Below are 27,258 nucleotides of genomic sequence, written 5' to 3' on the forward strand. Positions count from 1 at the left end.
TTATAATATATAATTTGATTTTTAATAGAATCTTTAAACTGTTAATTTGAAAAAAAAAGTAAACTTATGAGTATTAATTTGAAATCAGGATAAATTATAGGACTTAAAATACTAATTTTCCTTGCACAAACTTTATAATAATTTTTCCCTCTTTCTTTTTCAAGCAAAGAATGTCTTTCTAGTGAAGGAGCAGATTTTGGTTAAAAGAAAAGAAGATCAAGATGAGACAGAGGAGACGCAAAGGAGAGACGGAAGAGACAAAGCTCAAGACGCCAACAAAACAAGAAACCAAACTTGGAAGAAGAAATGGAGGGACTCAAGTCTGATCTGTGACCAAAAGATTGTGGAGACGCAGAGGAGAGATGGCAAAGAAGGAGGCGTGAGATGGGAGAGCTCAAGTAGAAGAGATGAGAGTGACAATAAACACAAGCCTCGAGTGCACACGACAAGAATAAACATAATGAAGGTATTATGGTCAAATGCAAAAGTAGGTACCAATTTGATCACGTTCACATATGAAAAGCTACTCAATGGAGCTTTGAAAAATTCCACATTTCATCCCATCCTAGAAGTCTTTTCCAAAAATCCTTTTGATTTGATTGATCCCAAACAACATTTCACTTCCCCAAAGTAAAAAAGTACTGTTAGGATGTGAAATATGGAGTTTCCAACCGCACCCCAAGTTGTCTAAAGTGCTTGGTCTGAGTGCTGCTATCATTCTCGTGTCGTCCTTTGTCTTAAATAGGGGTAGAACAGTTAACTCTCTTTCAAACTTGTAACTTTCCCGCCAATCCTCCAGGGCAACTGCTCTTCCTTCAGTGGGTCATGAATTGCTTCCTGTGGCCGTAGAATGTTCTGAAATAAAAGGGATTGTGGTCGAAATACACTTCTGGGTAGCGATGCATCATTTCATTAATCTTGACTGCTCCGCTCATTTCGCTGGGCCTAACTAATGAACTGCGGATGCCTATTTTCCCTAGCCCAATACCTACTTCTAGCCCAAAAGTTCCTGCGGCCAAACACTAAGGTTATATGAAAAATGAAATTTCAGGAAGATCAAGAATCTCATTACAGACTTAGCTCAGGCACTAAGGCATCAATAAACATCTATAAAACATCTACATCCTACAAGGAAACAAGCATAAAGGTGGTGTAATTTATAGATGCAATAGCTAAAAAGAACAAAAGTTACAATTTCATGTTGTACATGTCATATATATATGTATAGATATTACAGAAAATGAGCTCAACCCCGCTAGGGTATGACTCAACAATTTAAACTCAGCCTTTAGTTCTCATGATTGTGATGCTACCTTTTCCTCCTTCTGTACGAATTTTCGTTTTGCCTACAACAGGTTTCCCAGAAAATGCTGACTTAGGGTAAGAAGATGGATCTTCAACTTTTGGCTTGGATTTCGAATATGTCCGAGTTTGTATCCGCTGATTTATTTCCTTCAGAGTGACATCTCCTTGGGCACCACTAGGTTTGATGAAAGCAAATGGATACGCCACAGAAGTTGCCAACTTGGTTGGCATCTGTATCATAGATTTCCTTCCTACATACACATGTAAAATAAGTCCAACTTTAAAGGTGGGGGGGGGGGGGCGGGACATACATTACATATATAAAAGCATGCTTCACGTTTTATGCATCATTACATCATAGCATGCAAGGAAATTCAGCTAAACGTCCATGTCATTGAAGTTGAAAGATAATTCCAGAAAGCATAGTTATATAGGATCTAAATCGACTTGGTTGAAACCAGTCTGTTTATAATAATTAGACTATATTTACAATTGAACTGGATAAAGTTACATTCACTAGGCAGATTTGATTGCCCCAATGAGTAAAGGAACCTTATATGTAATGTCTATTATACCCTTAGTATCATTACTCAATGAAAATGTTCCTTTTGATGACTTTTTCTCTCAAATAGGTGCACAAGTATCAACTTCCATGCATTTTATTCACTTTTTCATTTTCTTTCCAATCCATTCCTTCCCATTCTATGGTACCAAATGTAGCACTCGACGATTGAATGAGGGAGCCATCACTTGAATCATATCGATCTTTCTTTAATATAAAAAAAAAAATATTTGTTTTCTGTTGTTCTATGATTCAGACATTCAATATTACTTTAGTGAAAATAATATACATTATCAGTATTAGTATTACTATTTTTTCAAAAATATTATCTTAAATTTGAAGCATATATATAGTATTTTTCAATGTAGGCTAAATCGGCTCCACCAGCTTCAAAACTATGTCTAGAAGTGAAATTAAGCAAAGGTCCAGTGAAATTGTAAGTTTGCAAGGAAGGCAAAAAGACAGAGAAAGTCAAACCTTTGAAGATAACATTTCTGTGTGGTCGAGTAGCATGCTGCTTAACCACATTTTGCTCATTTGCCGGTTGGATGTCGCAGAGCTCTGTAAAAAAATTATGAGTAAACCAAGTGAAAAGCCAAAGAGAGTGAAGGAAGGAAGAACTGTCATGAGTAACCAGCCGTGAATATCCTAACAATTCATTCACCTGCAACATCAATCTGAACATCACCTGCCCCTGAAACATTCCTGAATCAAAAGGCATAATCATCAGATCATTATTCATAATAGGCAACATTATGACACAAATCATTAAAGGGCTAAATTGCATCTAAAGAAGCATACATATAATCAGTGTTGAATTCCATTTCAGCATCATTAAAGCATTCTGCAAGCCATCCTTCAGCTGACAGCTCAAGGTCCTCATAACTGGAGGCAGAAGCACTTCCTAATGCATATTCCAATATGAATGGGGAAACATCAGAAATAAATATCCACAAATATTATCAGAAGATAATCATTCAAGAGGCAAACCTGACGTTCCAGGCACCCACTGTGAGATGTCTGGGAAAGCATCTTCGATTAAGTCCTCCTTCCCCTAGATAAGAAAAGAAGCATGAATTATACAATCAGGCAATTCCACAACTCTAGTTTGTATTGAAAGATTCTCAGCCAAATCACTATGACACTATCAGACACACTTGACAAGCAAAAATGTGAAGAACAGAGCATTATCCTCAATTGCCAACGCCAACTCAATAAGATGAGCTCTAAATAGCAAGAATAAAATAAAATTAAGCACATTACTTTTTTAGAACTTCTGTGGCATGTAATTTGGGTGATGGTGCATAACAGAATTTGAGAGGATCTTAGGATTGGGAATGTTCCTTTAGTCAAGCTTTCTCAAATTTGGATCATCTTCCACATTGCAAAACTCTCTCATTTGAGATTTTTGGTCTTTCCAGAAATATTTTTTTAATTGGAATCTTCATTTTGCCACAAATCCCTCTGATAGAGAAACCATGAACTTCAGGCTCTTTAGCCTATTCATCTTTCTTCCTCTTCAGATAAGAGAGCTTGCATTATGATTTGGCGAGTGCAATTTTGATTTCTTAACTTCTTCTCCCAGCAAGAAACCATTTTACTTGAAGCATTTAATTGGAAATCTAAAACTCTCCTAGAAGTGGAATCCTCTGTGTGGACAGCAGTACCCAACAGAATAAATACTTGTGAAAAGCTGCAAGTTCCAAAGCCAAATAATGCACTTTCCGCTATTATTTGTTTTTTGAGTAGGGAAAGTCCAAATTCTGAAACAACTATGTAGCACGGCTACTTTGTTTGGAACAAGTTCTTGTTAAGTTGAGTATCTGCAGAAAGTGAATGGATCAATTTTCATTGATTTGGTATAATCACTTGAGAAGGAACAATGACGGCAGCATTCTGTGGTAATACCCAGTTTTTGCTGTGATCTCTTTTTTTGGTTAGAAAGGAATGCTAGAATTTTTAATGGAGCCTTAGCTACATTAAATGACTTAAGGGAAAGGATAGTTTCTCTTGCTGTCCTTCACTTTTTTGTTCATAGTTGATCTTAAGTTCATCGTTTTTCTCCCAGTTTCCCTCCTCTTTTCTTGGGGATTTTTCCTTCCAGATGGTTGTCTTTATCCCCTTCTATAATTCACTTCTTTTCTAACAAGCTTCTTTTTCAACAAAAACAATAAAAACAAATTAAGCACATAGATTGAGGTGGAATACAAGCAAAATTCCTATCACATAAAGAACTAAGACACATCATATGAGAAGGACTCATGCAAAGCATATGTACCGCTAAACAATCTCTGTGACAGAGACACAGAGGTCTGAACCGAACATGTAAAAAAGAAACTAAGGTATTTTAAAGGGAAAAGAAAGCGACCCTAAATGCCAATATATGTTAAAAATAACATGAAGAGGAAAGAACTGTGAATAACAATAGTTATGGAAGATATAGGTCTAACATCAGAAAAGATAGATCTTACAGAAATAAGCAGACAAGTTACATCAAGTTATAGCCTGAAGTATTTTTCTTCCAATCAACAAAAATTAGCATGCAATTTATCTCAGACAAACTTCAAATATTTGCACAAGTCATCAGTCTGGTAACTATTCAGCATTTGAATCTAAAAAGCCAGTCATTTTTAGAGTCTCTTTTGCACATAGCTTGAATAGTTCAATGTGAATGCCACTCAAGAAAAAAAAATTAGCACTGACATCATTAAATTTCAAGCATGCTGAAGACATCTCTTCATTGGAAAGAGAAACATGCACGTCATTGCTGTGCAAGTGGAACTGGAGCATCCGACGTCTCTTGAGAAGAGAGGTCTCCCTGCATTCCTCTGGCTCCTTTACTATATTACCTGAAATTCAACTTCATTTAAATCAGAAAAAGAAAAAGAACACTTAAGATAACGTCAAGAAATCTGCTTCCTGCCAGAGAATTGTCCTACCACTGTAAGTAACACGGTAAGCCAAATCCCCACAAGCCTTAACTGGGGTTGTTTCATCATCAAACACGTGGGAACTCTCGTCTTCATTTTGAGGCACTTCATTCCAAAGCTCCTGAGACATGTCTGGTCAAAACAATACAATTCTCTCAGGGATCAGTCATTTAAGAATTGTATTGTTACCATTGAAAGACTTACCAAAAGTGGATGTCTTTTGTAAACAATTGACCTCCTTTTGCCAACCCCACGGCTCCCTTCCACCATTAATAGATAACAGATAAGTAATTGCCAAAAAGTTCACAACAACAGAACAGAAGATGTCAGAGAAATATCAAAGAAGATGCAGAACCAAAACTAATGGGGAAAAATTCTCAAGAGTTGGGATGAGTTCAGTCCTTGGAGAATGATTCTAGACATCATACTTATAACTGAAGACAATCCCGCAAAAAGTAAATGGCACAAAGATTTACCACATTGTAAACTAAAGAAGCAATGACCAACAATGAAATGTAGTACAATGACACTAAAGAGACATCTGAAGAACAGAGAGCAAAAGCTAATCTGGATCCTCTAAAATTGAAGTGTTTGTGAACTCATTTACTGTCTATCTACCGACTCTTTTATTGTCACATCAAAAGAGCTTCACAAGCTTCAACTTAAGAGTGTGTTTGGGTTTAAGTGGTTTTTCTTCATCTGTTGATGATGTGAGTAACGGAAAAACTCCAAAAGGAAAAAGGGGAAAGGGGAAAAAACAAAAAGAGGAAGGGGATAAAATGATAACCCTAAGGCCCCAATTAAATCAGAGCCCACATTCTCACCTTTTCTTTATCCTTTACAACCTCACACACATCGAACAATCTCGAGTAAAACTAATATACATATAGAAAATTACCTTATCAAACAGAAACATTTTTCAGCATGTGATGCTTTCTTTTAAAAATGCAGAATAAGAGCAGAACGAGAAGTCCAAAAAAAAGACTTACATGAGAGCTGAAAATACTGCTAATTAAAGGGAACCTATTTCATTTCTCAAATTAAAAAAACAAAAGCTCCAAATTAAAGAAGAAAAATATGTGAATAACCAAAATCAACATCTGCAAACACAAAAATGAAAGCATTCAAGTGTAGCTTGTTAAACTAAACAAATCATGCGTGCCTTCGGAAGAACTCATATAGAAACACAGAATTTTACTTGTCATTATTGAAATCCATCACAATATCAGCTGCAATTAAATTCTTCTTACTGATCACAATCCAATATCTTTCTTTATTCCCTTAAATCCAAGTCACAGGAGATCGATTTTGCTCACTCGAAGTAGCAGCGTCCACTTCAAATAGATGATTGGTATGAGAGAAGAATCATCACAAGTACCCGCCGTCTCTCTTCCTTTTGGTGTCTCTGCTTCCCCTCTTCCTGCATTTTATACGTGCTTTTTTAAAAAAATTCTTAATAATTTTAATTATTAATTTAATTGTGATGGGCTCTCGGCAATAAAAACTGTTACTTTTTAATTCTTAATTATAAATGTTAGCAAAACTTTAAAAAAAATTACAAAAGAATACTGAATGAAACATGATCCATGGTTCCATACACATCTTAATAAGACCAAAGGACGGAGCCCGCTTTTATTCAAGGGGACCAGTGTCAGTCTGCTACTCGTGAACCGTGATATTTGTTTCGGTAATGTGATATTATTTCTTTTTTATAAATCATATGTATTTGACTCCATGTTAAATATTTATATATATAATTTAAATATTTTGATTCATCATATTAATATTAATATATTAATAAAAATTATTAAAAGTGCACATATATAAAATTTTAATTTGGTTCCTTAATTTTTTTAAAAAATTAAAAAAATAAATTAACCCCTAAATTATAAGTCTATAATCCTAAAATTATTTTTATAATATTTTTAAATTTTTAAAAACTATACAATGCATTATTATTAATAAAATTTAATTTTGATCATTAGATGATTAAAAAATGAACAAAAAAATTTGTAAAAAATGACTTAAAATTTATAGACAATGACCCACAAAGTTACATAAAATTACAAATAAAAGTTTTTATTCTTTTTTTTTGTAATTATTGATGTCATTTTCTATTATGATCAACTAAGAATTAAAATTAACTTTTATTAATATTAGGAGTTATGAATATTGCACAAAAAATAAATTTAGAATCCCAAACACTTCTAAAGCTATAGTTTGGAGATCAAATTATTATTTAACCCTTTTATAAAACATTTTATAGTTTTTAACTTAACATCATTAGTTTTAAATGATATTTTTTTCAATCAATGTTATTTTAAAAATAAAATTTAATATGTCAACATTTAAAAATATTTTGTCAACATTTAAAAGTTTAATGGTAGCATTTCTTGCTAATGAAACTGATATTAGAGTTAAGAAAATGAAGGAATATTTCATAAAATTAAGAATCAAAATAAAACCTTACATAAATTTGAAAAATAAAAAAATTACGTTATAAAAAAAAAAAGAACAGACTAGCATACTAAACAATATATACCTACTATACGTTACAAAACTAGTGGTAGATCAAATATTAAAAAAAGACTTATATACTTAATTCTATATGCTTAATATATTTTTTTTTCAATCAAATCAAAATAAATGAAGTTTAAAATACAAATTATATCGATAAAAAGAAATTATTCTAGTATAAATAATCTACCAAAAAAAAATCCACGCGTTAAATTGATTGGAAGCATGTACATTAAGTACAAGGAATTGCACCTATACCAAATATCCAATTGATCTTAAATATTTAATATACCATTATCTGATCAAATTAAAACAGTTGAGTTTTAATGTGTTGAAAAAATCAATAATAAAAGTTTTTTATAGAATAAAAAATGTGTAAAATATTCACATATATTCTTTATTTAATTAAAAATAAGTACCTTAAGTATGTGGTGCTAAAAATGAATTTTAAGATTTTCCTAACTCCACTAAAAAAAAACACTACTCATTCCCATAACTAAGGGCATTTTTTGAAAGTCTTGCTTTGTTCAAAATATAAAATGTTTGGTAGTCCCTGATTTTTTTTTCCCAACTATGACTAATGTTATGTTTGAATGTATGGGAATTTTGATTTGAATTTCTATTTAAGCCAAATCCCCTGTTTACATACATAAAAGTTTATGGATTTGAATTTGATCTAAATTTAAAGTCATGTTTTGTTATAATTTTTGTGTAATTTTAAATTTTCTTTGTATCCTAATTATTTAAATTTTTAGCTATTCCAATCCTCTCCTTCTCTTCATGTTTTCACTTTCAAGATCATTGTTATTCTTGTATCTCCTCTCTTCTCTCACCTATTGGAAAATAAAGGTAAATGCATGCTCCTTCAAGTGTCTGTGGTCAATCAAGTTTTTGATGTTGTAAAAAATTATAACTTTATTAATTTAAATAATTAACAGTTCAAGAAAAATGAATAACATAAATTAATAGATATGGATATAAAAAAAATATAGAAATAAAAGTAAGCAATAATTAATTATGAGGAAAACGTAATAACTTAAAGCTTTGGGCTTCAAAATTCAATATATAGGTCACTAGTTTTTGTCTTTTAAATTGACTTTTTAATCAATCAATATCATTAACAAATCAATTCCACCCAAGCCACTCTGGACACAGCTTCTGATTTAAACCATTGTTCAATAGTTCAGTGAACAGTAACTAGTTGTATTTACAGTACTAACTCCAAGTTGATGAAAGATGGCTCCTGACATGGCTTCACAGAAACGAGGATCTCGAAGAACGTTTCTCAGAGCTGCCTAACAATGGCTCTTTTCACGGCTGCACAAATATGAGGATCCTTAAAAAGATGTGTTTGGTAATTTTGCTGCCAATTCAGAGGGATGACAATTTCTTTTTCCATTGAGTAATAATCATGCATATCGGGCAACATCTAGACCCATTTGTCATTGCATTTTACCACTGTCCCATATCTCATATCAAGACCCATGGCGTTTTCAAATTTCATGTTCTCTACTATTGCCATCTACCATCCCTTGTTTGCTACATATGTCTAAACATGAAATTGGCATCCATCCTCCACCAGCTTCTAAGAAAGGTTAGCGAAAAATGCATTTATTTCCCGGGCTATCAATTACTGCTTCTCTACTCACCTCATGTCTTTTCAAAGAAGGTGAAGAGGGATATAGTTTTAATGAGCTATTTGAGTTCCATTTCTTATGTATTACCATGACTTTCCCTTCCCCTGTTTTCATCTCATCGCTGTCATCAGAGGATTCAGTGAGTATTAATGTTTTGTGCATTCATTTAGATGACCTGTTCATGTTTTTTTTTTTTTTTTCAAGTTATGGAGGTGTTAATGAGATGGTTGTAACTCACCTTTTCATGTTTTGTTTTTAGCATTATCAGCTTGCATTTCTTCAGCAGCAGCATCTTGAAGATCTATTCTCATTCTTCAAGCATCCTCTATCAGAGTATCAGACATCTCAAGCTGAATGGATCATTATATGTTGATAGACCTTGCTCTTCCTAATAGAGCATGAAAGATCTTGATGAGATATGCTCGAGTCATCCACCGAATGAACGCATGAGGTTGTTGCTAGTTATAGTGACAATTATTTTTAAAATATCTTAATATTTTTTTAAATTATTAGTTTTTTTTTAAATTAATGCTGAGTTCATTCTCATAATACCAAAGTAATTAATTAAATTATGAAATTATAGTTTTAAGTCACCACAAGTTTAAATCATGAAATTATTACTTGTGTCTATTTTTCTATATCTAAGTTTTTTCTCTACATTTCAATTCATCAAAATTACCTACAAATTTAATTAAATGGTGGCCAATCGTATAATCAACATAAAGAACATGAGAAATATATATAATTGAAAAAAATCAAAATATGTTCATAAATATAAATTCATAGTCCCAATAAAAAATAAAAAATAAATTAGCTCTATAGTTATACTACATTTCTATCCCAATGAGGTAATTTAAAAATGCATCATAAAATTAAAAAATAACAAAAACCTAAAATTCCAAACATGATAAGTGATCACATGAAAAATTAAGGACTAGAATATAAATAACTTCTAATAATCTCATCCTCAGCTTTTATAATGTTTATATGAGTTTTAAATATTTCATAAAAAATTCTTCAACTACTCATATGAGTGATTAGATGTATTTGAATAATATTACATTAAGGGTATGTTTAAGAGCATATAATGGAATAAAAAGGAACGGTCACTAATGAAATAAAATGTGGTGGAATGAAACAAAGTGAAATGAAACAGAACATTCTATTGTTTGGAAATTTTATTAAAGAAATAAATAATTTTATTTAATTATTATTTAAAAATAATTATAAAATTAATAAATTTGAGTTAGATATATTTATATTTTTTAGTATTGAAGTAAAGGAGAATAAAGGAGTAAGAGAGGGTGAGAAGGATAAGGATAATTTTATTTATATATTATCATTCCATTCTCGACCTCTAATATTAGAGTTTAAGAAAATGAGTTTAGGATGGTAAAGAATGATTTGAAAGGCCGCCCAAACCATTCTACTTTCATTTAAAAATTTATTCAAAGTAATGGTATAAGGTTGTAGCCATTCTATTTCATCTTAAAAATTCTAAAAAAAACTCTCAAACATTACCTTATTTTTTTATTCTTCTAAAATGCCAAAATATTGTTTTTATGGATTTAATAAGATTTGAATTTTGAATCTAATTTTAACTTCCCTTTTTAAAAAGATTGAGCATGCTCCCCCACACACACGCACACACACATATATCTCTTTATCTTCTCCATCTGTTATTTTTACTGTACAGAGGGAAGAGAAATAAAAGTAGTTTTTTTATTCAAATCTCATCTTTATCTAACAATTAAATATAGGGAGATAAATATATAAAATAAATTAAATAGGTATAAAATATTTATAAATTTAATCTAATACATTTTAAAATCTATACCTATTTAATTATAAAATATACACTTATTAGTAAGTTTTTTACTTTCAATATTCCATTTCTCCTTTGTTTCTCAACTTGTATCTCCTATTTTTTTTAATTTAAATAAAAAATTTTAAATATATGAATTTTAAATATAAAATTTTAAATCTAAATACTTCATTCATTGTTCATCTTTTTTAAAAAATTGATGCCTTAAATTTTAATTATTTTTATTAAGACATTTATATAACTTAATTGAAAGGATGTACAATTTTTTAAAGATCAAGACTTTAACTAAATTTTATTAAAGCATTAAAATAATTATTAATACTCTATATTATAAACGAGAGAAAGTAGTTTTTTCTATCCTAAATATATAATACCTGGGTAACTAATTCACAAAAAGTTAATAAAAATTAGCTAAGTTAGTTATATGGTATTATTCTGTAAAAAATTATATATATATATATATATACATATTTTCTCTAATCTTATTTATAAATATTTTAAGATACATGGTTTAATAATATATTTTGTCTCACTAATAGTTAATGGATGAAGAGTAAAAGGTAAATTTATGATAAAAATTTAATCATGTGACTTATATATGAGACAAAAACATATTTTCTCCTCAGTATGGCCCTACGGAAGGATGGCATGCAGAAATTGAGGAGGGAGGGGAATTTCTCTTCCCACCTTATAAATATGACTAAAGTGAGTGTTACTTTCTTTTAAATATGCCTCCCTTAAAGAGTATTAAATATGAGAGACAAGGAAAAATAGAAAAATCTTGAAATTAATAAGAGTAATGTGAAAACAAATCCATATCAAAAAATGTGAAAATAACTTAAAATCTGTCTAAATAACTCTCAAAAGTATATTCAAATTATATTTGAGATGTGTTTTTATTAAATTTAATAAATAATTATCTTGTAAATATATTTTTGTCAAACATAAATTGAAATACAAAGGGCAGTTAAATGGAGAGGGGGAAAAATTGATGTTGGATCCCTGCCAGTTTACCTTATGAAGTCATTTTTTCATTTCATTTTGCATACTGAACAAGCACTAATTAAGTTCAACTAATGTAATGGACTGGGAAAATTCCATCTTAAGCCTCTGAACCATAAAAAATTGTTAGGTATTATTCCTATAAATATATATATATATATATAATCAAAATATCTCTAATCAAATAAAATATTTTTTTATCTTTCTCATGCACCTACTATTTTTTTCTCGTTTTACTTATAAGTTATAACCATGCCTACTAGGAAAATTAAGCATGCATGGCACCCCACGATATGCCACGGCCAAATAAACCACTTATATTTGTGGGTATTTTTAAAATTAATTCATAAATACTTCACTGAATTTAAAAATTTTCTTAAATCAAGAACTAAACAAAAACTTTAAAATACTCTCTCCCCGAAAAAGAAAAAAACAATGCCTAAGAAGAGAGCCCTCAAGAAGTAGGTTCATGATCGTAAATCAAGTGATCAAGTCATCCACATTAACCTTAAAACCAATCAGGTTAAGGAAACGTTGTTCTATCTTTAAAGCAAGCAATCGGCCAATAACTTTGGTTTAGGAGCTTCCAGAAAAATAAAACGGTGGCTCTTCCCTCTGTGAAACGAAATCCAAATTCCAACCTCGTTTCCGATAATTTCCAGCTAATGAAACGCTCTTCTTCTCAGTGGAATAATCTTCATCCAATTTGATTTTCTGACCAATTCCTGCTTCTTCTTCTTCTTCTGTTAACAAAAAGATTCTGATCACTTTCAGTCCAGTCCATGCACTTAGGCTCTTTTAAAAAAAATAATAATAATAACCTTCTCCCGACCCTTTCATAATTTTTAATATAATTTACCACTATTTAAGTCTCGTTTCTTATTTTATTGTTAATATAATTCACCACTATTTAACTTAAATTATGTGTAGTTACTAACTACTTAGCTCCTATATCACTCGCCAATCATATTAATTTGGGGGCTAATTAATCTCATATTTCCCGGACCAAAAAAAAAAATTGTATAGCAATACGTTCGGGCATGAGTCGGACGTTAATGAAGAAACTCAAAATGGTTCTCTGCCATTAGATTTAACTTGATAGCAAATTATTTAGTTTCAAATTTAATGGATATTTTAATTTAATTTAGGGGGTAACAGATTAAAAGGTCTCATTAGTTTTCTGGTATAATGATAATGTTTGAAGCTTTGAAGTCCGGAATATGGATCAGATGAGCTCAGAGGCCAAAAATCTTTAACCCATTTAAAGGCGGCCTCATCTGGCCCACCTTGCCTAATCCGTAACCTATGGCAGGCTGGCCCACTTTTAATTAAAAAAAATAGTTTTTTGAATTTTTTGTTTTAAATTTTAGATTTATAAAAAAAGAACTCATTGTTTTATGCTTATTTTAAGTATAGCCTTGGTTGTTTTTATGTTAGGAACATAATTTCATATTTGCTTTTTCTGCTTTTATTGATTTACAATTTTTATTAATTTCGTAATTTCAAGTTATACAATATACATGCATGCTTCACAAGAACGACAGCTACTCATCATCGTCAAACTGAACTACAACTAAAATTCAATGCATATATTATTTCTCCCTAGAGAAACTAATGAATTCCACCTTCAGTCCGGTGCAGCATTGCATCTATCTCATCGCCGTCTTCCATTTCAAGCTGGAAGAAATAAGTGAAAGATGATGATAATAACCTTATCAAAGATATAGATATAGATATACATATACATATATATATATATATATGTATAGTTGTAGGAATAATATTCAAGACTCTACACGTAGACTGAATCTAAAACCTGCCAGCCTGCCAATAAGTTTCCTCCCAAATTTAAAAGCGAGAAAGAAACAAACGAAACATGAAAGGAGGGGGAGACGATCTTTCACGTGGGTCTAATCTATAATTTAATTTACTATATCTCGTTTTCTCTGAATAATTTTCTGCTAAATTAAACTTAGATAGATTGAGATTTCCGAAAATTTACTTCACGAGGAGTATGTTCGGGCCTGATTCTGCGTCCATCAAAAAGGAAAGCAACGGACTCTGGGTTCTGCGATGTTCGATCACAATAAGCATTGATGAGTTTTCGCAGTGGAGTTCCTTTTTTGATCTTGAAGAACACCTCGTCACCGTCCTGCAGCACACAAATAAAAAACCGGTGAAGAGAGATGAAGAATTACCACACAGTACGCGTAAAATCGCCATTCTCCATATCGAAAATTGAAGATTCAGAATCAAATTTCATTTATTATAGTACCAAAAAACCGAAAATTAGAAACAATTAAGATCGGAAGTGACGATTCTGACGAAATTAAACCTGGCTCTTGACTTTGAGATAATGTGAGCTGATAGATCGTCCGGCTGGCTCCCACCACCGCCAGCGCCACTTCCACTTGCAGATATCTTCGCTTCTGCAACTTATTAACTTCTCTGTTGCGTCGTAGTCGACATGGAATCTCTTGAGGCACTCGCAATTATACAAGGCAGTGGCCAGTGGTAACCTTCCGCTTCACAAGAATAATCACAGCTTCGCTATGCAGTTCCCGAGGCGTTTCAATCAACCTTTGATGTATCTATGTCCGTTCCTTCGCTCTCTCTCATAGCAAGTTAGCAACGACACAATTCACATGACCAATGCCACCGATAAGGTCAAAAAAGTCATTTCAATCGCAATTCTTAATTATTTCAAAAAATTAAAATTTAGTTTTTATAATTTTAATTTTATTGAAATTCAGTTATTGAACTTTAATCTAATGCAATTTAATCTTTATAATTTTAATTTGATGCAACTCAACTCGTAAATTCTAATTCATTACAATTTAATTTTTATAGTTATTTCAATCACATTTCTTAATTATTTAAAAATATAAAATTTAGATTATAAAATTATTTTTTTAATAAAACAACTCATTTTTACATATTAAGAAAGGAGAGTAGGGCTGTGCAAAATTTTTTCAATCCCATTCAACCTAATCTAACTCGAGAAGGTCTAATCTTATTCAGTTCTATTAAAAAATGATCCTTTAAGATTGAAAAGATTAAAAAAATTAAATTTTTTTTGGGTTGGATTGACTGGAGACTAGGTATTTGAACTACTTAATCCAGTCCAGTCCTATTAAATTTATTTAATATGATTGTAATTAATTTATTAATTATTTATAACAATAAGTTAAGACTATTAATAATTTAATAAGTCTGGTTCCTAAATACGATCGCATGCTTAGACTAATAGGTTAATAATTTAGACCACTTAGATTGTAACTAAAATATTTTTTTCTCGTTGTTGAAAATTATTATGAATTTATTATGATTATAAATATTTTTATTATATTAATTGAGTTTAATTGGTTGAAATTGATTATTGCCTCTCTTAAAGGAAAAAGGAAAAAAAAATGCTATGTAGTACTAGACTAATAGGACTATTCTTCCAATTTTATGAACCAAGTTTAATCTTGCTAATTTTTAAGTTATTATAAAATCAGATCGGATTACATGTTGCCTCACCCAATCATTTTCATAAAAGAGATTAGACTTTAAATTAAGGTGAAGTCCAGTCCCGTCTAATTTCTTGTGCAACCCTAAAGGAGAGGTGGAGAGATAAGTGAATTTTAATTGACTACAAGATTTAAGGGTATAAAATAAAATAAAAGAAGAGTGATACACAATTTCTTAACTTTTATCACAATATTTTTTAACATCTTAGAAAGACTTCAATGATTTAGGTTGATTAGGTGAAGTTCAATGCCATACATGCATATGTTAGGGAAAAAATCATCATACTATCCATAAAAGCATTACAAGACCTTGCCGCTCTTACTACATCCTCTATTTTCTTGTCCATGGCGCAGGGGCAATTCAGTTTGATCAAAGAGCTCAACCAAGGGAAGGAGCGAGCAGGTTGCTCTGCCACCATATTGCTTCTTCTTCTTTTTCATCTTCTTAACACGAGGCGAATGGGTTCTTGATTGAGAAAATGCTCTGTTGTTATGAGAATGCATTGAAGATTCTTACATGCGGGGAAAATGCGGGCCAGAGTAAATGAAGTGGGTGAGGGAGGATCTACTTGCAACATGTCTGATTTATAGCCTCGCCCAAAGGGTACTTAGTTTGATTAGTCAAGAGGTCGAATCATCTTACCTTGGGGTCTCATATTCACCCAAAATGAAAATAAATGCATTCCCATTGCTGTTGAACAGACGAGCCACATTTCAGCGAGTGGGACAAATACACCCCCTTACTTTGACAAATATTACAAACAAGGTATATAAATTTTATAATCTCGCACCATCTAGACTAAATGAAAGATATATTTGGATTCAAAAGCTTATTAGATATAAAATAATTTAATAATTTATATAATATATGAAGCGTATATTTATATAAAAGATTATATTAATCTGTTCAATATAATTTTTTAAAATAAAAATGATAGGCAATTTATTTATGTTATTGTAATTTTATTTTAGTTTAGAGCAGTAAGCAATAAAGATTTGAAATTATAAGTGAGATTAAACTTGCAATTTTCTACCTACTTGAGAGCTCTCATGCCTAACAAGATTTAAAAAATTAAAATAGGTATTTAATTATTTTCACTTGTCCTTTGTTTTTTTTTTTGACCAAATCACTTGTCCTTTGTTAAAAAATAAGGAAAAACTCAATTTCGGTCCTTATAATTTTATCAGATTTTATTTTTAATTCATGTAATTTTTATCCAGTGTTTTCAATTTCTATAATTTTAATAAGATTGAGCGAGATTTATTATTCAAATTCTTATAGTTTCAATATTTTCAATTTCTATAAAAATTGAAAACACTAAAAAATTACGAGAATTAAAAACAAAATTCAATAAAATTATAGAAATTAATAATTATATTTTTCTGAAAAATAACTCCTTTAGAATCTTTTATGCTCTCTCTTTCCTTTTGAATGAGTGGGATGATATTTTCATACATTATATGAGTCTAAAATCTAGTTTTTTTTTTAAATGAGAGATGAGATGAGAAGATAGAGGATTAGGAGAGGGTCCCAACCCCAAATGATGGATCCAAAAGAATAATAATAAATGAGAGTATGTGTGGACAAAGTTAAAAATTTGGATGAAATGTGCTTATTTAAATTGAGTTTATTCAAACTGGTCTAAAATAAAGTCAAACTTAAAAAAATTCTCACATGTCCTGCTTTTTAATGCAACAAATGTCAACTTTTTAAGTTGTTACATCATACTTTTTCTAATTTTATTTATAAAACATATTTTAAAAAATTTATTTTATTCTATTTATAAGTCACATTGTGTCTTTTTAAGTAATATTTAAAAATATTTTTAAAATTATTTTTTATAAAAGAAAAAAATAATATAATATCACTTTTTAAATTTATTATATGAGATATATTTAAAAATTAAAATTCTATACATTTTTATTTTTTATATTAATATTTATAAAGTTAATAAAAATAATTTATAAAGAAGATCAAAGTAACCAACTGCGACCACTATTCAATTACCATTATTTTCTAGAACTGAGGTATGCGTATGCCATGACGCATCTTATCAGATAACGCAATTCTATTTTAGTTGTGTTTGACCGTTCGAGTCCAGCAAGTCGGGAATACTTTATTTTTTCAGATTGAATTCGGCATTCTTTTTCAAAATTTATCCAAAACAAATGTATTTTTAGTAGCTCAGGATAATTACAGACACTTGTTAATATATAAATTCTAGTCAAAATATAAATTTATTCAGTATTTTCATTTAATTTAAATAAAATTATAATTGAATCAGTAAATCATTAACCCATTGTCCTGATCGTGTCGATAATCAATTTAATTTTTAATGTATTTATTTTTTTTTATAAAAAGTAAGTTCTGCCTATAATAAAAAAAAAATATCTCCTCCTAAGTAGGAGTGAATAATAAGTAATTTTTTTAATTAAATTGCTATACACATTAGCATCACTCCTCACGGCAATTAATTACATTACATTTTCTCAAGGTGCACTCATCTTTTCATAACATTTTGCATGTCATGAATTTTAACTCTGGTGGAGGCTGGGTTGAAGAATAACGGGAAAAAAAAACTCAATGGATTCTTTCTTCAACGTCGTAGTTTGAAGTTTCTCAAATCTTCTATTGAAAATTTTTAAAATAGCGGCCATTAAATACCCACGAAATCGCACATACGAAATCCCAACAAGAACTATCATCGTCATCAATCAGGGGGAAAAGCCCATCCATGGCTTCTTCTTTTTCTTCTTCATCGTCTCGTCCACTGACAGACCGCGTGGCCATAGTGACGGGGGCTTCTCGAGGCATAGGCCGAGCCATAGCTGTTCATCTCCACTCACTCGGAGCCAAGGTTGTAATCAACTACGCTTTGAGCTCGACCCAAGCCGATTTGCTCGCTTCTGAGCTCAATAATGCCTCCAGTTCGTCAGAGCTTCAAGCCGTTGCTGTTCAGGCGGACGTATCGGATCCGGATCAGGTGAAGCTGCTGTTTGAGAAATCGGAGCAAGTGTTTGGGCCGATCCATATTCTTGTGAACTGTGCCGGAGTGCTTGATCCGAAGTACCCGACAATTGCAAATACCGCGTTGGAGGATTGGGACAGAACCTTCAACATCAACACTAGAGGTGATTATGCCATAAATTGTTAATATTCTTTGCTTTCGAAATCTGGTATTTGAGCCTCAGCCTAGACAAATGGTGCGAGTGGTTGAGATAGTGATTCTTTAAGTTTCTAATTAAACTGAGTAAGAATACTTTCTCTTTTTTAATAACAAATTCTAAAAGCACTTGTTAAAAGAACAAAGGCAAGATCAACATGTCTAAACATTTCAAGGGTTAGGTAGTTAACTTGCTCCGCTGAAATCCTAAATTTGTTGCATTTTTATCTTTTTTCAAATGGTTCATACGTGATGCACAAGCTAACACAGAAATAAAGTTGCTATTTCTTACATTCAACGTGTACATATAATCATAATTTTTTTTAGAGCTAGGCTCTGAATAAATCAAATAATTTTCTGGGTCAGCAGTTACTTGTTTGATGAGCATAAAGTTGAAGCTTCTCCAGAGGCAAGGAGAGACCTATATTCCATTTGGTTTAATAGGGAATACTAAGAGAAAGAACCACTAACATTATAAGTTATTAAAGCTAGGAGAATTTGAAGCCACATATCATGAGTATAACGAAAAAAGCTTTATCATTTCCTCTTTACTAGATAACCCAACAACTCATGTTGACACTGAATCAATAGTTCCCAATCATGATACTAGTATATGTTTAAATCTTTGTTGATGAAGGATGTATCTGCAATCATGTTGGAATGGGGCAAAAACTAAGTTTTGACATAAGCATATCAAAGGCTGCTTCTATCAAAACTTAATCCCTCGCAGAGTGGGAGAGGCACTCATATTTAGTATTGACTTTAAACAGGATGGTCTCTACTAATATATGTATGTATGTATGTATGCGCGCTTAATCAAAGGTTGGTTCTATCAAAACCATGTTTTAACCCCTGCTACATGATCCTAAATTCTGAAAAAACTCTGTTTCTTTTTCCTTGTGGGGTTGAATAGGTGCATTTCTGTGCACAAGAGAGGCGACAAATAGGCTAGTTCGAGGTGGTGGAGGAAGGATCATACTGATAAGTACGTCAATTGTTGGGAACAACTTGCCAGGTTATGGAGCCTATGCAGCTTCAAAAGCTGCAGTGGAGACGATGACAAAGATAGTGGCTAAGGAGGTGAAAGGAACAAAGATCACAGCCAATTGTGTGGCACCAGGGCCTGTAGCCACTGAGCTATTCTTTGAAGGCAAAACTGAGGAAACCATAAAGAGAATTGTGGATGCTTGCCCTTTGGAAAGACTTGGAGAGCCCAAGGATGTGGCTCACTTCGTGGGCTTCTTGGCTAGTGATGCTGGAGAGTGGATCAACGGCCAGGTTGTTAGAGTCAATGGTGGCTTTGTTGTTTAGACACTTTGTCTGTTCTAAATCTCTTAAATCATAATCAGTTGTGATTCCTCCACCTTTTTAAATTTTAGTTTTAGTTATAAATTATGCGAATCATGTGTAGCATTTTATAGAGGGATGCTTGTTGTATCAATGTCAATATAGTATAAGGCATATTCTACTAGGAATAGTTGGTCTAAGTGACTTGATGGGTATTCATTACTATATATATATATATTTAAATGTTATTCCTATTAAAAATATGTTAGATAATACGAGAGAATGTAATAATTTTCATTATTTTCTTTTAAATAATGTACTATGAATTTAGCATACGCAAAATTTGAAATCTTTTTCATTTTCAGACAGGATTAATAGTTTAATCATCCTTTTTTAATTCTAGTAAGATGTTTAAAAGTTTTTTTTTTAACAAAATACTGGAGGAGGTATTAATTATTCAATAAATCTATAACGTAAAATAACTATTAAGTTAATCATTCTATTATAAATAGAAGAGAAAATGGAGAAAAAAATTGTCATGTTTGATAAGGAATCTGATATCCATGATATTATAATTAGTAGTCAAATTCAAACATTGTTGAATCAAATAGAAGTAAAAGCTTATAACTTCTACCAAGACCAATTTATAGTGGTAGGCCCACGTTTTTTTTTAAGGTTTCTCTTAAAAAAAGGGAGAAATAAATCTTTCGATACATATTTCCGTCCCGAAAATGTCAAAATCCGAAATCTAAGCATGACATTAGACCTCGGGCCACAAGCTTTGCATGATGAGAACATTCAAGATTATTAATGTATGTAAATCACGAAAACCAGCAAATTATATGAGCATTGAATAAAAGTGAAAATAGTAAAATTTCAATTCAGATTTAATTTGTCGATTAACAAATTGAGACAAAAGAAGGAAGCTTCTCCCACATCGTAGTAATTACCTTTGATGCTTTATTACAGTATATATTGGACAGCATTATTGACTGTCCAACAATTTAAAAGCTGGAGATTCTTGTGTTATTTTGTAGGACATGCATTTTCGTAACACCATAACCACCTAAATAATTACAAATGAACAAATTATAAATTACTTGTGTATAAAATAAATAGAAATTTATTAGTTAGTGTGGAGAGGTAATTTCTATATATCTATTGATTGTAGGGTTAATATGTAATTTGAATATTGAATTATAGATTTAAGGACGATTTAAACCTTAAACTATTATTTGATACATTTTAAACCTCAAACAATTAAAGTTAATGCAATTTCATCCCTACAATTAAATTGAAGCAAATGTCTATTATTTTTTCACAAAATAAGGTTCAATATGCAATTTTTTTCAAATGAGGGTAAGAGAGAGAGGGAGAGTAAAATTTGGTTAAAAGTGCACATTAAGCCTCATTTAAAAAAAATAACAGAGATTTGCTTTAATTTAACAGTAGGGTAAAATTGTATAAACTTTAATTGTTTAGAATTTAGAATATATCAAATAAAAGTTTAAGATTCAAATTCTCTCTAAACCTATAATTCAAGGTCCAAATTGTATTAACCTTTGATTGAATCAACGTTTATAGTATTTTATATTCAAAAAATTATACCTCTAATGCACTTGTTAAAAAAAGACAAGTGTCTCAAGTTATAAGTTTTATTAAATATTACCCATATTTAAAATTATTAACTGTATTACATAATTACTTTTTTGACGAATATATTAATTTTTGCTTCGAAAGTAAGGTATCATGCATGAATTGGTGAAGTGATTTACTACAGGGAGAATAGTATGGCGGCACTTTGTTATATTACGGACCATTTTCTTGTTGCTTTTCAAAATCTTCGTAATCACATAAAGCTTACGTCCTTCTTATCGTGTGTGTGTAGTCTGCAACAGCTTGAAAGTTCTCCTCTCTCTCTCTCTCTCTCTCTCTATATATATATATATATATATATCAAATTGAATAAGCAAGGTATAGAAAATTGGGTGACTTGGGGCTAATATGGAATCTTGGTTGCTATTTGTGTTTGTTATAATAAATATCCTCGTTGCTAAGGATAATAAAGGGATCGTTGTTGGGAGTGATAATAATGATGAAGTAAGCTTTGAGGAGCACTATGAGGTTATGTATGGGGATGACCATGTTGTGTTGCCCTCCGACCGAGCAAATCAACTTCAGCTCTCCATGGATAATTCTTCAGGTTCTTTAATTTCCCTCTCAATTTCTTTTTTACGCACACAACACTCACACACCTCCTTTTGTTTGTGTTTCTACACACACACATATCCACACACAAATTAAATTTACAATCTCAAGAATTTAGGGCGCTGGTTTGTTTGAGCTTTTTTTTTAATGAAAAATACTAATTTTTGGGGAAAAAATCTATTTTGTAAACTTTGATCATCATTTTAAATTTTTGAAAATAGTCAAGATCTGAAAAAAAAATCCTGATTACATTCAGAAACGACTTTAAATAGTTTCTACAAATAATCTGATGCTGTAATAGATGAGAAAGAATGCCACAAAAATATGAAGATACATGGATATTATAAAATTTTAAAATAACTAAATAATAAATTATTTTTATAAATAAAGATTCACGAAAATATAAAAAATAACTAAATAATAATTAGTTTTTATTATTGTAAGTTTATAACCAAACATAAAATAATATATGATTTTTATAAAATCTGTATAAAATAAATATATTTTGATAAAATTTTTAGATTATTTAAAAATGACTTATTTTTTTAATTTTAAACGAATCTTAGTCTTCAGATGTTCGACTTGAAATTGGGACTTTTGAAAATGTGAAACAAGAAAGAATGCGTAATATACTTTACTGTATCAAAATATAAGTCTTTTCAGAAGAATTTTTTGTTTCATTTTACATGTCTTTTTAAAAATTCATGACAACATTTATTAAGGTTTTTTTCTATTATACACTTATTAACTCCAGCAATTTTAAAACAACATTTATTAGGGTTAAATTTGACAATGTAGTAAATATTCGTGTTTATTAATTGCATTTCTTAGTCTATGTGCAAAATATTTAAAAGGATGAATGTATAAATAAGATCTTGAATTATTGCTCAAAAATTGCCCTAAACCTTGAATTCTTAAAATATGCAAAATAAACCCTAAACTTTTAAATTCATAACAAAATAAACTGTGATTATTAACTTTTTTAATACCATAACTGTCTATGTAGATATTATAATGGTCAGTGTTACATTCGGAGGAAAATAAACCCTAAACAATATCTGTGTAGACAATAACAGTGTTAAAAAGTTAACGGTCAGGATTTATTTTGTTATGAATTTAAAAATTTTAAATTTATTTTATATATTTTAAGAGTTTAAGGTTCAGAGTGATTTTCGAACAAAAATTTAAGATTCTATTTACTCATTAATTCTATTTAAAAAGATGTATCTTTTGAAATGGAGAGAGTAAAAGTCTATGGTTCAACATGTACTTTATGGCGTCTCTCTTTAAACCACTATTAGTTTTGTTAGAATTGCAAGACATTATATAGAATAATGGCACACATTTTATATAAAAAGATATACAGACAACACCATACGAACATGAAGGATTCAACTTTCTTAAGATCTAATTCAGCTTTGTGATTTTGATTTCATTCTTAGTTAGAATATATATATATATAGATATATAATTAATCTGTAAATCATTCGAATTCTCCTCAATTTTAAATTAGGAAATATTTAATACAATATTTATATTTTTATTAACTTTTTATGAAAATTCTACGTGCATGGAAGTTATTGAGAACACATAATATGATTATATAAATTTTGAATTACTGAAATTATGCAATTAATTTTAAAATTATACAGTCTTTTAAAATTATATAAATATATAAGAATCCTTAATTTCATTTTTAAAATAAAAAAATTAAAATATTTTAATAATTAAGAGCTAACATATTTAATCAATTAAACTATAAAAATTTAATTAAAATAAAATAAAATATAGAACTTATTCAAAATCGAAAAAAAAATTAGAAGAACCTGTAAATTAATTTTTTCCAAAATGATCGGTTGGAATTTTGGACAAAACTAAAACCCAAAGACATTGGAAACTAATTAAATTTCGGATTTTTTATCTATTAAATATTCTTTTTCGTGGGCATTAAATAGGATCCGGGTTTGGATCAAAGATGACCTATGGTTCAGGATTCTTCCACATGAGGATCAAAGTGCCAGGTGGAGATACTTCCGGAGTTGTAACTGCTTACTATGTATGATGCTTCCTTTAATTTTATACGATTCTATAAATTTAATATCTAATTAATTAATTTGGACGATGGATATATGTATATAGCTGAGTTCACATGGCGATCATCACGACGAGATAGACTACGAGTTCTTGGGAAATAAAGAAGGAGGGCCCCACACATTACAGACCAATATATACGTAGATGGCAATGGTGGTAGAGAGCAAAGGCTTCATCTTTGGTTTGACCCTTCTCAGGGTTTTCACAATTATTCCATTCTTTTCAATCAGCATCAGATTGTGTAAGCTAATCTATATCTATCTTTTAATATTGTTCATTATTATTTTTTTATTTTGAATGGAACATCCATAATTTTGTCTTTCATATGCATGGTTTTGTCATTTTGTGTATATATATAATTTTTATTTGCTCAAACTTAATTAATGCTCTTCATTTAATTAGGTGATATTTAATTTTTTAATTACTTAAGAAGGATTTAAATCATGGTCATATTCAACTTGAATTTAATTATCATCACTTGGATCCAAATGAGGCCTCGTCTACATCCCAAAAAAAAAAAAAAAAAAGAAACAGAAAAAGAAAAGACAGAGGCCTACTAACATGTGCACCATGCATACTTCTATTTTTCTCCTTTGACATTACATTCTGTGACGGATCAAGAAATTTTTAATTGTATATTGGCACATATAAAAATAAACTTGTCATATAAAAAATGTATCATAATAATACTAAAAAATAAAATATAATAGGTATAAGATGTGATATTTTTTGTAAGATATGAACATTATGAATATAAAAAATAATAAAAAATTGAATGGCATAAAAAAATAATATTATTAATCACCGGGGACAATTAATGTTTTGAATGAATTAGCCCACTGACCACTGACAAAAAAAAAAATCTTGTGCTTAGAAAATATGGACCAAATTTTTAAAAATTTAGGAGTATGATCGGTTCATATTGATATACAAGGGTTTATTATTGATATATATGAAGTTTATCATTGAAAATTTAAAAATTTATAATGAATTTATTATTGATGCACAATGATATATCATTAATAAATATAATAAATCAGCAATAATACAAAATATAATAAGTGTTAAGCTGTTTGTTTGATTTGGTCATATGACATAGACCATATCTACAAAAGTCCTTAACATATATGAGATGAAGACACATGATTTTTATATTATACATAATAGATTGAAGAATAGTTGCCCCACTTTGTTACATGTAAGTTCGTCCCTAATTATGTTGATCATGGACTAATTTTGATTCCGCACGGTGGCTCAACTCATAACAAGAAGAGATATAGACACATGATAGTTTAGGATCCATGTGTAAGAAACAGAACTCAAAACCCATTTGAATACATGACTTTTAAACTTTTTGAAATATGCTTTTGCACTTTTAAAATGTGAGATTTTATTTAAAAATTTTATAATTGAATAAATTGACTTTTTAAATGCATGTTGAGAAAATTATTGAAAGTGAATTTAAAAATGCATATTATTAAAGCTTTTTAAATTGACTTTCTAATGTCATGTTTTTAAATTTTCCATGCTATCCTTATTCCCTTACATTTATTAGTTTGCCAAAAACCCAATACTAGAAAGTCATTTAATAAAACAAAGTATGCAATAAATATTGAAAGAGGGTACTAACACACAAAAAAGTCAAAAAACTAGATTTCAAACTAACACATACAAGGGAATAAGGATGGTATGGTAAATTCAAGAACCCAATATCAAAAAGTTAATTTGAAAAGCTCTAATAATGTGGTTCCCAAATTCACTTTCAATAATTTCCTTAATGCATATTTAAAAAATCAATTTACCTAATTATAAAATTTTTAAACAATATTTCACATCTCAAAAATACAAAACTACATTCTAAAAACTAAAAGTCATGAGTTCAAATGGTCCTAACACACCTAATGTCATGTATCTATCTCTTTTATATGAAATCTTAGTATCCTCGCTCGTGAGGGAGTCCATTTTCAATGTGAACAAAAGTTTTAAATTGACAATCATGCCATAATGTAATTTTCATATTTAATGAAAAAAAAAATACATGGAAAGTACAATGTTATAGAGCCTACTTCACACATAAGTTTGCCCATACTTCTTTCTTTTTTAACTCCCACATGTTCTCTGTTACACAGATTTTTTGTGGACAGAGTTCCCATTAGGGTATACAAGAACAAGACTGATATAGGAGCAGGATACCCAACAAAGGCAATGAGAATAGAAGCAACATTGTGGGATGGAAATAACTGGGCAACAAATGGAGGCAAAAGCAAAGTGAATTGGGACTATGCTCCTTTCCAAGCTTCCTTCAAAGACTTTGGTGTTAGAGGCTGTGAAGTTCAAACCTTTTCATCATCATCAAACCTTCAAGATTGTTTCTCTGACAGGTTCTCTTGGAACAGACAGAAGTTTTGGCAGCTAGATCCTACAAGGCAGACCTTGTATGAAAATGTGCAGAAAACTTATGTCACCTATGATTATTGTGATGATTCGCCTAGGTTTTCTACACGTCCTAAAGAATGCTAATTATTCGCTACGAATCTAGTTTTTACTGTAACCAGTAGTGCGAGTTTCAAACATTACACGAAGCATAGGGAACAAGTCATACTGCTTTCATGAGTTATAATATTATGATTTATTATAGTTTTTAAGTATGAATATAAATATCAAATGTTGCTGCATTATTGATACACAAACCACATTTAATTTGTATGGATATTATGAAGAGATTTGGTTCTCATCAGTTATACCACCAATTTCACTTTCAAGCGCGATTCTGATTGACATTTTATTGAACTTAATTTACATCTATGATTTTTTGTTGATCATGTGCAAAATGTCTTGCAGAGAAAATAATTCTAAAAATGTTTTGGAGAATACATGTTAGGAAATGAATTTTGAGGCTTTGTGAAAGGAATTGTTTTTCTCATAGAATTATATGAACATGCAACTTGTTTAACGGGAATTGAATCACTTCTAATCAATTCAACATTGTTGATAAAGATGAAAATTTTACCTTTCAATTCATGGCATATTTTCCATGTCCTGATTGAACATGATCAGGGCAATTGAAGGAATCGATGATAAAAAAGTTAATTTAGACTTTGATACAGAACTCCTATTTAGCCTTTTTTTTTTTTTGTCTTTTTCTTTCTTTTTGATTAATTATCTAGATGAATTAGACTTGCATATTGTCACGTATAATGCTCTAATTAGATGTGGC

General features: G+C 30.3%; 4 protein-coding genes across 9 annotated transcripts; 2 read left to right on the top strand and 2 right to left on the bottom strand.

Annotated features, from left to right (window-relative positions):
- Window positions 1–485: 485 nt before the first annotated feature.
- Window positions 486–6,207, bottom strand: LOC129287955 (protein XRI1-like). Of its 5 annotated transcripts, none has more exons than XM_054924246.1 (10): window positions 5,996–6,207; window positions 5,002–5,057; window positions 4,807–4,929; window positions 4,571–4,716; window positions 2,858–2,921; window positions 2,669–2,771; window positions 2,532–2,572; window positions 2,345–2,428; window positions 1,314–1,556; window positions 486–1,009 (listed from the first exon to the last, which is right to left on the bottom strand). In XM_054924246.1, exons 1-10 carry the CDS (start codon window positions 6,013–6,015, stop codon window positions 816–818), a joined length of 1,074 nt encoding a protein of 357 aa, XP_054780221.1. In that variant the 5' UTR covers window positions 6,016–6,207; the 3' UTR covers window positions 486–815. The 5 variants fall into 5 exon arrangements, with proteins under 5 accessions (XP_054780221.1, XP_054780223.1, XP_054780224.1 ...); XM_054924248.1 differs by having other exon boundaries at window positions 6,048–6,202; XM_054924249.1 differs by having other exon boundaries at window positions 6,114–6,198.
- A 7,127-nt stretch (window positions 6,208–13,334) lies between these two features.
- On the bottom strand, window positions 13,335–15,794 carry LOC129288309 (uncharacterized). Its single transcript, XM_054924826.1, has 4 exons — window positions 15,595–15,794; window positions 14,114–14,303; window positions 13,781–13,930; window positions 13,335–13,455 (listed from the first exon to the last, which is right to left on the bottom strand). Exons 1-4 carry the CDS (start codon window positions 15,792–15,794, stop codon window positions 13,390–13,392), a joined length of 606 nt encoding a protein of 201 aa, XP_054780801.1. The 3' UTR covers window positions 13,335–13,389.
- Window positions 15,795–17,831: 2,037 nt separating this feature from the next.
- On the top strand, window positions 17,832–19,941 carry LOC129287950 (NADPH-dependent aldehyde reductase-like protein, chloroplastic). Of its 2 annotated transcripts, none has more exons than XM_054924239.1 (2): window positions 17,832–18,422; window positions 19,470–19,941. In XM_054924239.1, exons 1-2 carry the CDS (start codon window positions 18,026–18,028, stop codon window positions 19,763–19,765), a joined length of 693 nt encoding a protein of 230 aa, XP_054780214.1. In that variant the 5' UTR covers window positions 17,832–18,025; the 3' UTR covers window positions 19,766–19,941. The 2 variants fall into 2 exon arrangements, with proteins under 2 accessions (XP_054780214.1, XP_054780215.1); XM_054924240.1 differs by having other exon boundaries at window positions 17,844–18,422; window positions 19,368–19,941.
- Window positions 19,942–21,725: 1,784 nt separating this feature from the next.
- LOC129288946 (xyloglucan endotransglucosylase/hydrolase protein 2-like) lies at window positions 21,726–26,651 on the top strand. The gene is made up of 4 exons (XM_054925762.1): window positions 21,726–21,944; window positions 23,905–24,005; window positions 24,089–24,282; window positions 26,171–26,651. The coding sequence occupies exons 1-4, from the start codon at window positions 21,746–21,748 to the stop codon at window positions 26,559–26,561; spliced, it is 885 nt and encodes a 294-aa protein (XP_054781737.1). The 5' UTR covers window positions 21,726–21,745; the 3' UTR covers window positions 26,562–26,651.
- The last annotated feature ends 607 nt before the right edge of the window (window positions 26,652–27,258 follow it).

The sequence above is a fragment of the Prosopis cineraria genome, unplaced genomic scaffold, assembly GCF_029017545.1.
Source record: "Prosopis cineraria cultivar Desert tree isolate PC_DT_omini unplaced genomic scaffold, ASM2901754v1 PC12, whole genome shotgun sequence".
NCBI lineage: Eukaryota > Viridiplantae > Streptophyta > Magnoliopsida > Fabales > Fabaceae > Prosopis > Prosopis cineraria.

Excerpts from the sequence above, each read along its gene's own strand:
- LOC129287955 (XM_054924246.1), bottom strand. The coding sequence starts at position 6,015 with ATGGATTTCAATAATGACAA. Across the intron at positions 2,429-2,531 it reads TGTTCAGATTGATGTTGCAG|AGCTCTGCGACATCCAACCG; the intron begins GTGAATGAATTG and ends ATTTTTTTACAG. Across the intron at positions 1,010-1,313 it reads TCGTACAGAAGGAGGAAAAG|GAACTTTTGGGCTAGAAGTA; the intron begins GTAGCATCACAA and ends GTTTGGCCGCAG.
- LOC129288309 (XM_054924826.1), bottom strand. The coding sequence starts at position 15,794 with ATGCATTCTCATAACAACAGAGCATTTTCTCAATCAAGAACCCATTCG. Across the intron at positions 14,304-15,594 it reads AGTAAGAGCGGCAAGGTCTT|CGGAAGGTTACCACTGGCCA; the intron begins GTAATGCTTTTA and ends ATTCTTGTGAAG. Across the intron at positions 13,456-13,780 it reads CCGAACATACTCCTCGTGAA|CTTGAAATGGAAGACGGCGA; the intron begins GTAAATTTTCGG and ends TATTTCTTCCAG.
- LOC129287950 (XM_054924240.1), top strand. The coding sequence starts at position 18,026 with ATGGCTTCTTCTTTTTCTTCTTCATCGTCTCGTCCACTGACAGACCGC. Across the intron at positions 18,423-19,367 it reads CTTCAACATCAACACTAGAG|GTGCATTTCTGTGCACAAGA; the intron begins GTGATTATGCCA and ends GGGGTTGAATAG.
- LOC129288946 (XM_054925762.1), top strand. The coding sequence starts at position 21,746 with ATGGAATCTTGGTTGCTATTTGTGTTTGTTATAATAAATATCCTCGTT. Across the intron at positions 24,006-24,088 it reads GAGTTGTAACTGCTTACTAT|CTGAGTTCACATGGCGATCA; the intron begins GTATGATGCTTC and ends ATATGTATATAG. Across the intron at positions 24,283-26,170 it reads TTCAATCAGCATCAGATTGT|ATTTTTTGTGGACAGAGTTC; the intron begins GTAAGCTAATCT and ends TCTGTTACACAG.